The following is a 12,542-nucleotide window of genomic DNA, read 5'->3' as shown; positions in this document are numbered from 1 at the left end:
CGATGTTAAATAACAAACCAAACGATGTTAACAAAATGACGTAGAAAGCGCAACTAGATCAAAATTATACAAGCACAACTAGATCAAATTATAATACCTGAGTGCTTGACGTAACAGATATAGAAATAGAATTTGATACTATAAAAAATTATATAGAAATAGAAATTGATACCATAAAAAATTTATTCGTTTTCGTGTTCTTTTCATGTATTTAGCATTTTAGTTTTTTTTTCTTAAGCGTTGTAGCTATATAATTTCAAACATCCTCAAGAGCTATAACACATCTGCAGCAGAACTGGATATGAAGACAAAATTGCTGGACAGGAACACTTTAATTGTCCACTAATCTTCAGATTTCCTGCTATGTTTTAAAAAACTTTATTTGTGAAAACCTTCAGAGTGGCGGACAGCTGGCCGCCTTAGGTGGCTAGTAATCAATATTTATGTACGACTTCGTAGTTATATTTCTAAAATACATTGGTTTGGAAATATGCTAAACTGCAAATTGAGAAAATATGTTACGGAATAAGTTTAATAGCCAAATTAAAATTGTCAAAAATGAATTAAATACGACAAAAAAATCCTTGTGTTTTTCATTGCACAAAAAATTATTACTGTTTTATTCTATTTTTAACAAGTTTTAGAATGGCGCGTGAAAACTCATTATCCACTTTTTTTTTCGTTCGATAAGAAGAAGTATGGTGCTGAATTTTTTATTAGTTCGAACTACAAAAATTCTTTTTTTAATGAAAAAGAAAAGATAAAAATGTTCCTTTTCATCAAAATGGATTTCTTTTCCTTTTAGCTTCTTTTTTTCTTATTACAAATTTATAGATTTATGCTATACGAGATTTCAGATAGCTGTACTTTTTTTTTTCATAAATCAAAAAATAAAATTAATGGAATTTAAAACTGCTCATGTTTGTAATTGAATTAAAAACATCTCATTATTTAACAAGTGTACAAAATATTTAACTGAAAAAAATGACGTCGCTCTAAATTAATTATCTAATAAACGTTTTCTCGATAAATATAATTATTCTAGTACTGTGCTCAAAATAAAAAAAGGACCACCTTGAATAACTTTTGATCTAATGATCGGATCTTCATTTTCTGGGAATCATACTTAATTGCTCAGGAGCATGATCACAAATATGCTAATTAATTAGAGCAGACGATATTTTTAAATTACGAAATTAAACACAAAAGCGTACTTTCTCTGAATTAACATACTATTTTTTTAACGGATTCAGATTTCTGACCCCTAAAATATTGGGGATAGCCGCAATCTGGGATCTTTGCGTATTTTACCATATCTCGGGACCTCTTAAACGAATTAAAATTTTTTTGCACGCAATTTTTAAAATTCGTTTAAATATAATTCTATGCACAAAAAAACTTTTAGTAAGTATTTTTTAATTTTGTATTATTTTATTTAAATATTAATTATAGTCGAAAAAATTTTCAATTTTAAGGTATACAATTTTTCACATTTTTTTTAAGGAATGTGATTTTAAGTGGTAAAATGAAAAATTTGAGCGTAATCTGTCGAATAGTTCCTGAGAAATCGAATTTTTAAAAAGTAGTATAATTAAAATTAGATTTATTAGGATCTTTTGCCAATTTTTCCCAAATATAATATTGTGCTATCTTAAGTAACGTTCTTTAATACGGTGAAAAAAATTATATATATTACAATTCAAAATTTTTTCGACTGAAATAAATAATAAAAAATATTAAATACTTAATAAAAGTTATATCTCATTTGAAATTATTTTAGTATAAGCGGATTTCATTTGGGACTATATTTTCCAGATTTCGGCTACCCTCTATATTTTGGGGGTCGGAAATCTGAATTGCTCGAAAAACAATGTTATATTTATTAAGAGAAAGTACGTTTTTGCGTCTGATTTCGTAACTTAAAATATCGTCTGCTCTATTAATTTGCATATTTGAGATCACTCACTCAAACTATAAGGATTGTGTGTTAGAAAATGAAGATCTTTAGATCAAAAGTTATTCAGGGAGAAACTTTTTTTATTATGTGCACTGTGCATTTTTTTCTTCTCATTTTTCATACCTTCTGATCAAATTAGCTTGCAATATAAGACGAGAAAATTAGGTAATTGATTGAAATGACAAGTTTAGTAAAAAAAATATAAACGTGATCACAGTCATATACGTATTATTAAACTTGTAAAAATATATAAATTTCAACTTTGACCCCTAATTCTGAGCGAAATTGCTTTAACCTTAATACATGGTGCGTGGCGTTTTTAAAAAGTGCTTAAAGGTGCTTATTTTCGATTTCGTTTCTTAAAACCCCTTGAAGGTGCTTTTTAATTGGGTGTTTTTAAAAAGTGCTTAATTTTCCCTTTTCGAAAATGAGTTTTTTTCTTTACCATGTCGATTTTCGCCAAGTATTTCCAATTGGCAAAACCGTGGTTTTCACACTGTTCTTTTCAACTTTTTCTCAATTCATTCAAATACAATGCATTTCGACGTACCGTCAGTCCATAGCGTATGAAAGCGCCAATCATTTTATATGTTTGAAGAAATACTTGCGGGTCAGCATGTGCGTATACTGAGCTAGGTTCGGTGAGATTCTTGCACTCTCATGTGCAACTCTTCTGCATTTTGCAAAATATTCTCCATTTTAGGATTCATTTTCTTCCCTCTGAAATCGAACCGAAAAATCTCTCGATCTTTTTATGGTGGCTAATATAATCAAGAAAAGCCTTCTTTTTGAGAAACTAGTTATTTTATCATGATCGTGTAAATTCTTTGAAAATTATTTTGCATTTTGTTAATGTATATAGTGCTTAAAAATATCTTGAGTGCTTAAAAAGAACTTAAAATGTGCTTATTTTTTGTTGAAAGATTTGGCTACGCACACTGTTAATAAGGTGTCAATTGGAGCACCATTTTGCTTTAAACAACTCATTCAGACAAACAAATAAAAGAAAAGTTTTATTAGATAAAAGTCTTAAATGCTTCTTTTTATTCACATAAAAATTACCATGATTTTTAATCCGCGACTCAGTAGTTCCTTTCGTATAAAAATTATTACATCTTATCACACATAATGTTTTGGCAGAGAACTCATGTTATAAGTTTAGATTGTGGCCGGTATTTGATGGACATTTCGTGTTTGAAACGAACAAATTGCTTTCGATTTATAATATTCTGTCTTTCTCTCCAGGCACCTCTTCCCCGTTTATTCTGTACTCCTTTATGCACTGCGAATGCTGGATTCAGTACCCACAATTCAAATCCGGCGAGATGCATTTCAAATACCTGAAAAGATATATGATTATCAGCATTATTTAACAAAGACATCTTGAAATTAAATTGCATTTTATATATTGCGGTATATGATGTATATAGTTTTATATACATCGTATACCGCAATGATAAACTTTTACCTTCAATCTTAGAAAAGTATGCTCATTGGGAGTTTGAAATTTTGTATTTAAACGAGAAAAAAAAACTGTATCGAAATCTGATGAGTTTTTATAGAGAAAAGGGGTATTCAACATATTAAATCCTATTTGATTGCCGGGTATATGTTGGAGGTGTTTTTGATAATTACCTTTCGGCTCCTTTCTGTTTTCTCCAGCAATCAAGCAGGTTTTGGTGTCTTAGTTCAGTGCCTTTCCTCATAACTGATTTTCCTATATTGGTTGTTATTTATTCCTTTTTTAAATATTAACTTCCTTCGTATGTCTAATTTTTACTACCTTTTTATCAAGTATTCTCGGAATATATATTTATGGCTTTGGTGAAGGAACATGATGCATAAAATATGAATGAATTAGTTACTGTGGAGTAATTCACATAAACTTAAACAATTCATATCGCTTAAGCGTGTTTAGGGAAGAAGTATATTTTGCTCTTCCATGTGGTTCACTATTGCAATCATTATCAAGTGTAAGACGGATTAACTTAAAAGTTGTAATTATTTTGTATATAAAAGATATGTACTAGTAAGAAATGTTACAACTTGGAGCAGCATTTTAGTTCGAGGTTGTTTTTTAATGGAACTAATTTTTGAAAAACAACTGATAAACGCGTTAATTTAATACAAATTATTTTTACTTTGATATAAACTTCATTCAGTTCAAAAATATACAAATTGGAAATAAGAGTCGACACATTTTAAACGCCCAAAAAACAGGCGCCTAGTTTGAAGATTTGCCATACGTGAATCATACGAGCATCAATATTAATAATCTTTTCAATAATAATTATTTATTACATTATGTGAAGTATACGATAGTTCTGGTAAAATGACATAGATTAAGAATTAATCAACCATTTATTGTAGAAATTTATTACAAATTATATTCAGCGACAATAAATCACGATAGTTATTCGTAAATATATATATATTTTGGCAATGAAAGGTCAAAAATTCTAATGCATTGTTGAGGAAATAATTAAAGTGCTCTCGCCTGAGTTAAAGACTATTAAATTTGTCGAATGAATAGTTTTTGACAGATATAGCAATGATTTAGCTAATAGCAATAACTTTGAATTAAATAAATCATTGATAACTTATGTATAAGTTTACTAATGCATTGTTTAAAAAAGTTTTTTTTTCTGTCGATTTTATCTAAAAAGAATTTTTTTTATAAATTTATTATCAGAACTAGTTATTTTTTTTAAAATTTGAAAATAAATAACAAGTAAAAATTTAGATTAACTAAAAATTTGTAAGCAGTATTGAACAGTATTTGAATGAAAATTATTGGATCTGTTCTACTGAATCTGTTTAAGCTAAAATAAGAGTTCACTTTGAGATATTATAGTCTAAGTATTCAGTGAAAAACAGTTCAATTTTTATCCATGCTTCTAATTTCAAATAAGAGTAATTCACTTTAAGAAATTATAATTATATTTTTTAAAAAAATATTTAATTTTTCACTCATGCTTTTAAGTTCAAATAGTTTTACTTCACCCTTTAAATTATAATAGATCAATCTTAAAAGTTTTCTCTTTTTTGTTAGGAAGGTCAATATTTAAGAGAGTATTAATAATTAGTTTAATATTACATATTTACAATAAAATAAATGATTTCACTTTAATTTAATCATTCCTTCAGTAGTAAACGAATTTAAATTTTAATCTGATTATTTGAAAAAATGGAATGAAGTGATTGCGGTGTTGAGAATATAAATAACTGTAGAATCACTGCTAGTATTTAAAAAAGGGACCAAACCTTGTTTTCATTTATTTTGGCTTTATGGTTATTTGCCATGAATAAAAATAACATTATTTCTGAAAATTTTATCCGTGATTTCTCAATATGTGTATAACACGTTTAACTACTTGCAATTTATTAAAAAAAATCTATTTTATATTTTACAATTTCAAACATTGATAAAGATCATTTAAAAATAAATCAGTACATTCATAAACTATTGCTTAATTTCTTATTTGTTAAGGCTTTTAGCTTGGAAGATAATCATAAAGTTTTGTTTCCAATCTTAAGAATTTTATCTTTATTATTATTATTGTATATAAAACTGTTTGATATTTTTCCTTAAAATTGCAGAATAATGGTAAAGTTTTGCAGTTAAAATAGCATAAACTAGACAGATATTATTTTATTTTAACTGAAATAAAATATTTCATAAATCAACAGTATAACAGCAACAAAAGTGTATACTAAATACACATGATAATATTCTACACGATAACTCTAATGTTATATATATCATTGTTGTATGTTGAATATATAGTTCTGATTTTAGTTACGATTGTTAAATATATACTTCTGATAGTTCACACAAGATCGCATAAGTTTTCAAAACACTGCAACTAATTACAATTTTCTATTCTTCTTTAAACCAACCAAAAGAATTAAAGCACATTTAATCAATATAAAAAGTCGATTTTTAACCTAGTTTTTGCTCTAAAGTAATGGTATTTCTAATGAAAATCCGAGTAAAGATATCACGTTAGTGTATTTATCTTTTTATCGTTTTATCAATAAATCGACAGTATTCGATTTTTCCATTTATTCTTTTGAGAATGCAGATAAACATTATAAATTATAATTGAGTACACTGAATAAAGTGTTGTATTATTTTAAAAAAAAGGAAAACATGAAAAATAAAATTTAATTGTCAATACTTTTACATGTTCTGTTTTCTTTAAAGGGTTTTAAAAATGTACATACTAAATTACGTTTTTGTAATGTAGACATTTATAAGTATAATAAAAAAAAACTATGACATTATTGTAATTAAATGTAATACATTTTTCAAAGTCATGCATTTTTTCTAAGACCGAAGCAATGTAGTTTATGGTAAATGCTATGTGGTATGTCTTCTATGGAAATAGTGTATGGATTTTCCTTCTATTTATGGTTCTTATTGATAAGTAAAAAATTTCGATATTTTTAAAATCATATTTTCTTTAGAGGAAACAGTTAAATTAAACCATATAATTGAATACACGAAGTAATATGTTGTATTATTAATAGAATAAAAAGATATAAACGAAAAGTAAAATTTTAGTTGTAAATACTTTTACATGTTATTTTTTTCTTGAAAGGGTTTAAAAATATTTAGTGCTAAATTTATTTTTGTAATATATTCACACATAAAAATAAAAAATGCATTCATACATAAAAACAAGAAATATTATGTTATTATTTTTATGAAAGATAATAATATACATTTTCGAAATTGAATTACATTACGCCATGGATTTTTTTAAGGCAAAAAGCATTGTTATTTATGGTGACTATCACGTGATACGTCTCCTATGGGAATAGTGCATCGATTTTTGTTCTACTGCAGGGATACAAATCGGCTTCGACCTTCCTTTTTTTACAAATAGAAGCAATTACTTGTTATTCCATGACATATAAAATGTTTTATTTCCTGCGAGTTCCACTGGGACATACAAGATTTTTTACTCAACACTTTTACGAGAGGACATTTCATGTTTTATTGCTGATCATCAATTGTTACAAAATAGAGAACTGCATTTGGATGAGACGCTTTCACAAGAAATGGCTTTAAATAGTTCATATTTATGATTCTAATATGAACTTTTATTGTATTTCGTCATGCCTATATGTTCCAGGAAAACTGATGCCGTGTTGTTAATTCAATTGAAATGAAAGTCTTTGAGAATATATGAACCCCTTATTTAATTATATTTTCCACGTGATTCTGGGATTTTTGCACTTAAACGTATCGATTGAAATTTAAATACAGTTTATTATGTCAAAAATAGCTTATATTGTAAAATTTTTTACTACTTAAATATTTCTAATATGAAGATTTTACACCGACCTGTCCTAATTTAGGGCATACGGGTAAATGTTTATTAAAATTTCAAAATCATTACAATACATAAATTACCTAACATACATAAAATACATGGCAACAGCCCATGAATATGTCAGGCGAGTAAGATTGTATATGAAAACAATTAAAGCATAAAACAGTTTGACATATTCACTAATTGTGCGTATTGCCAGCTAAAAAAAAATTACTCAACAGGACCCTGTCCAGCAGGGTCAAAGGATCTCTATATAAAAATGAACACTAACACAACACATAATAACCCATGAAAAAATTGAACGGATTTAAAACTATAGGTCAAAGGGCCCTTATAGAGTTAAGAGATATCAAAATTTATAGTAAAATATTTATAATATATAATTATAATATATTTNATATTATAATTATATATTATAATTATATATTATAATTATAAATATTTATAATATATATTTTTTTAAAATTGCATTTTTAATTAATTTTTTTATGTTTTAGTGGTCTGTTTAAAAAACGCGTGTAGTTAAATTATTTTATACAATTTTATAACTGGCGTTAAACAGCCAAACCAATTCTGAGTTTATGACTATCAGTGTAGCATTGTAATTTTGAATCAAACCCAAAAGATAAGGGATCTCCTGGATCAAGCATTGCGACAAGCTAAAGCCTTCGTAGAGGACTTTTTGTTGGAAATAATACGCATTTGCGTTACAAGGTGAGGTAAACAACGGAAACCTCCTCATGGTTAACCCGACGAGAAGGGAATTCTAGCCCATGATCCGACTACTACTGAGGACATTTTACGTCAGCACTGTGGTCGTTATAAAACTTTTGCTTTGTTTACATTTTTAAAATTTTTGTTTTTACTTCTTTTTATGTCCAAAACTTTATTTAATTTAACATTTTCTTGAATATTTTCATTATTTTGTTTATTGTTATTTGATTTAACATTCTTTAATTTCCTCTTTCTTTTGTTTATATATTCTTTATTTTTATTTTTAACTTTACTTTCAGTATTGATATTTTTATTGCAAATTTTAACCGGGATTTCTGGAGAAATATGTAAAAACAAGCTGCTTTTATAATAAAAAAAAGTGATCAGTTTTCTGCAATTTTGCAATACAACCTGTTTTGACATAATTAATCACTAATTGAAATCCAATGCAAGCTTTCAAACTTAGTATGGTATAAGGTCAATCAGTTTTTAAAATTTAAAATTCAACTGACCTAGCTATTTTTTAAATTTTTTAATTTGAAGTGCAAGTTCGGTTAAGTTTCAGATTACCTTTGGTTTGTTTTACATTTACAAAGTTTTTTTTCCTTTTCGGATGGTTAGTTTTGCAAAATTTTTAGTTCGGATATTTTTTAAAGTACTTTTTGTGTCCAAATTTTAATTGGTAGTTTTATTAGCCACAATCGGGTATCAGGCAATTCTAATATTTTCATTTCTATTTTGTTAATTATTGCATAACTTAAATAGATTAAAAGACAGGATGTGAATATTAAAGTGGGATAAAGAGTGTTTTGTTTCGAATAATAAATTAAGAAAAAGATTTACAGAAAAGGAATAATGTAAAAAGACTAATTGAAGCTTTTATGTTACACATATAAGCTATATTATAAACTATAAATTTCGAAAAATGGTAGAAGAACATAGAAGGAAAATGATGGAATAAAAAAAGTTTTGATAAATAATTTATGATTTATTAACTGAAGTAAAAAATACCTTGTGAACAATTTTACAATCGTGTTTCGTGTGCTGAAAACACCATTTTCCCTTGTAAACTTAGCGATTTTTAAGATTTCTTTTGAAACTCTAATTTGTTCAAAAGTTAATGCAATTTTAAGTGTTTTTTGTCACGAGCTCTTATCATTTCGTTTCTTTACTTTGAATAATAATTATTAATCAATTGTTGTAGAAAAATTTATCTCTCTCGCAATCTGCATCTTATAATCTCGCTCTTGTAATGATGTCAAAAGTAATTAAAAAAAAGTATAAATACAATGAAAAAATAAGAGAGTAAAAAATAAAATGCTGCTTTCTGTAGAAATTTTTAACTGCATAAAAGGCTCAAAAAGAAATAAAAACTGTTTTAAATTTGAATTCCTATGTGGTTATTGTTATATGTTGTTAACAAGCAAAACTATTTCTTATTCATTAATTACTGCTTATTGTGTCACACGTTCAGTATTCCTAAGTTTAACTACGTTTTTTGGAAATATTGTTGATTCTTTTTTAAAACTGGGTATCTTTTCATGAAAAAAAGAAAGAAACAATGATGAATGAGAAGAAAGCACGGGATTTAGTGAGAGGAGTTTCCTAGTTGTGTAAATAAGTTAACACAAAATTTAATGAATATTTAGTAATTTGCGAGTGCTGGTATTTGAAAGACTCATTGGACCAATAGGTGTTATAGATAACGTACCGATATAAATTTTTGTTCGAATTTAAAACATAGAATTGAACTACACTTTTCCCAAATAATGCAGATTATTTATTGTAAGATTATTTATACGATTTTGAAATTCTTTTAGTGGGTGGATTCAAATGACTTAATTATCAGAACTATTGGCAAAAAAATACGAATAGCTGATTATTATTAAGGACAATGAAAAATGGTGTTTGATGAGATAGTACTGAAAAAATTAAGCTTACCTGAGTATTTCTTGTGAAACCATACCCTATGAATCTTTCATCGTGAAGGGGCACATTTGCTCGGGCAACATAAAAAGGTTCGTAAAAAAATTCATAGTTACTTATTTTATATGCAGCTCTTAAACGGTTTGTACTGGGTAATCTTTCCCAGAGCGTATGGTTGGTAGCATACTGGTTATGAATAAAAACTTTTGCATGGAAAGGCCTACTCTGCTTTTTACTAATTCTGTCCAAAAGCTCAGCTTTGTTTTGAGGCACTGGCAACCGTTCAGGCATTTCGTACGTCGGGACAACGTACACACACTTTGGGCATGGTTTGGCATTTAATGATTGTTCAAGGAAGACATCTAACTGTTCAGATAGATGCGCTACTGGCATAATGTCAATATCAGTTAGGAAATGAAACGGAGTTCTCACGCCTCTGCGCGCCACGTTCCTCAGGTGATTTTGTGGATGAAGAGCTTGTTGCCACCACCGTTTAAAACTCCCAGTTCTGTATCGAAGCAACAAAGGTAAAGCTTCACTGCTCCTAGTACAAGTCGGTAGAGAATGGTGGTCATATTCATGACCAGATATGTAACTTTCGGCCGGAGCCATATCGCGGTGGTACAAAAAGTGGAAGGTTGCATTTGTACGGATTACTTGTGAGCAGAGTCTTAAATAAGCAATATAAACTTTTGCAATGTAAAAGTCTATTCCAGGAACAAACACAGCTATGGACATTGGAGCCTTCCATGTATCGGCAATTTCCATTAACAAATTCAGTCTATCCACAGAGCTTTGAGTTGCCAGTGTTACGTATGCGGTTTCACTGTAGCCGGCATACGCATTGCCTGTAACGACAGAATCATAGATTATGTAAGTACGTTTGCTGTCCGTTCTGGAAAACGATTGGTTGAAGTTGAAAGGAAAACTTGATAAAAGGTTTCCAATAAGTAAAACACCATCTTTGTATGAAGGTGCTGCTACTTCACCATTTATTATGAGATTTGAAATCAGACTATCTTTTTTTGATGTCCTGGATATAAATATCATAGCAAGGATGTTGCAAAGTGTGAAGAGAGCTATAGCTGTCACATAAACGTAGATCGATGATCGACTACATGATAGGCGGCAACGCTGCCGCATAATGTGATGACACCTAGAACATACAAAAAGAAGAAAAAAAGTTAAGAAAAATATAGTTGCTTTAACTACATTTATACATCAAAAGGCATCATGCACCGTTAGACTTTTCATTCTGAACAACTAGCAGCAATCTGTACATCCAATTACCCGTAAAGTTTACGGTAGAAATTTTTTTACTTTTGCGGTTTCAAAACCGTTTACAACTAGTATGATTAAAAAACCATGAATACAAAACTATACGGTTTTTTAATCATTTACAACTAGCATGGTTTTAAAACAGTAAAAATAAGAAATTTAACTGGACACCGGAGCTAGGCTTTTCGTTTTGTAATAGGCATTCGAATTACGTTTCGGTTGAGTTGTGTTTTATCAAATGAACCGCCGAGTGTCATTTAAATAATTTGTTTCACCTATCGTAAAAGATGGAAAATACTAGACTTTTTTTTGTTATGCAGCTCTATGGTGCAGCCGTCTATGCGCAAACCTGGACTATTAATATCGTATCTAACAATCCAGGGTACAATATGGAGAGTGCAGGTCACTGGAAACTCGTCATGCGTTGTAGGGAATGAAGGAAATATTGTTTTGACAGCGCAGGAACTCGAGCTCATATTCTGTCAGTCATGAGATTGAGAGATTAGCCTTCTCAGCTATAATTTGTACATAGTAGCAAGGAATTAAGTGTCTTCATTAGGTGTGCCTAGTTGGTGCGATACAATTCTGGTTGTTTAACTGTATGAGATTGTGGCATAACTAACTACCACTACAAATATTAAATACCAAATCGTTAGTATATAAGACATGTTAACTCGATCATGAGGTACCTTTTGATAGATGAAGGATGACACAGTCAAAAATTAAATCCTCACATGGTAAAGTACTTAATAAACTGTTGGCATCTTATATAGTTAATTTAACAATAATAAATTTTTTATAAAAAGCAAAAACAAACATTTATGGATAATATAAAGCACTGGTAACTTACTACATTGACGTACATTTCATATTTACGTTCTGCAAATTTTTAAGTCACAAAACAAACTAAACATAACCGCTGTTGCCATTTTTAATTTACAATATATACGCGCTTACATTCGAACTAAACATAACCGCTGTTGCCATTCTTAATTTACAATACATATGTGCTAACAAAACGGTTTTTCTCATAGCTAACAGTTTAAATACCATCCTTTCATAGTTATTTGACTGTTTTGCTTGAATATGGTAAAATAACAATATAGTTCTTTAACCATTTTTTCCTTGAAATTTCCAACAGTTTTATGCTGTATGCTAGGGGATACATAAATAGTGCCTTTAAAATAAAATCAGCAACTCGAGATTTGTTTAAGTAGATTGCAACGTCTGAGAAAATAATTCCTATAATCTTAGAGACATTATTAGATTTCGCAATAAATATATAACCATGAGTCAAAAATCAACTAATTTACTAAATTTAATTC

The 12,542-nt window shown here is 28.6% G+C and overlaps 1 protein-coding gene across 1 annotated transcript in view; it reads right to left on the bottom strand.

Annotated features, from left to right (window-relative positions):
- Nucleotides 1-2,957: 2,957 nt before the first annotated feature.
- The window catches only part of LOC107444584 (beta-1,4-glucuronyltransferase 1), a 34,596-nt gene continuing 25,011 nt past the window's right edge, over nt 2,958-12,542 (bottom strand). The window contains exons 2-3 of the mRNA XM_021146094.3: nt 9,955-11,095; nt 2,958-3,297 (exon numbers count right to left, since the gene is read on the bottom strand). Of these exons, the coding sequence (XP_021001753.1) occupies nt 3,103-3,297; nt 9,955-11,082 (1,323 nt within the window). The 5' untranslated portion in view covers nt 11,083-11,095 and the 3' untranslated portion in view covers nt 2,958-3,102. The remainder of the gene's footprint in view (nt 3,298-9,954; nt 11,096-12,542) is intronic.

Source organism: Parasteatoda tepidariorum, chromosome 4 (genome assembly GCF_043381705.1).
Source record: "Parasteatoda tepidariorum isolate YZ-2023 chromosome 4, CAS_Ptep_4.0, whole genome shotgun sequence".
Lineage (NCBI taxonomy): Eukaryota > Metazoa > Arthropoda > Arachnida > Araneae > Theridiidae > Parasteatoda > Parasteatoda tepidariorum.
The sequence above is the reverse complement of the archived record's forward strand: the minus strand, read 5'-3'. Positions and strand labels throughout refer to the sequence as shown.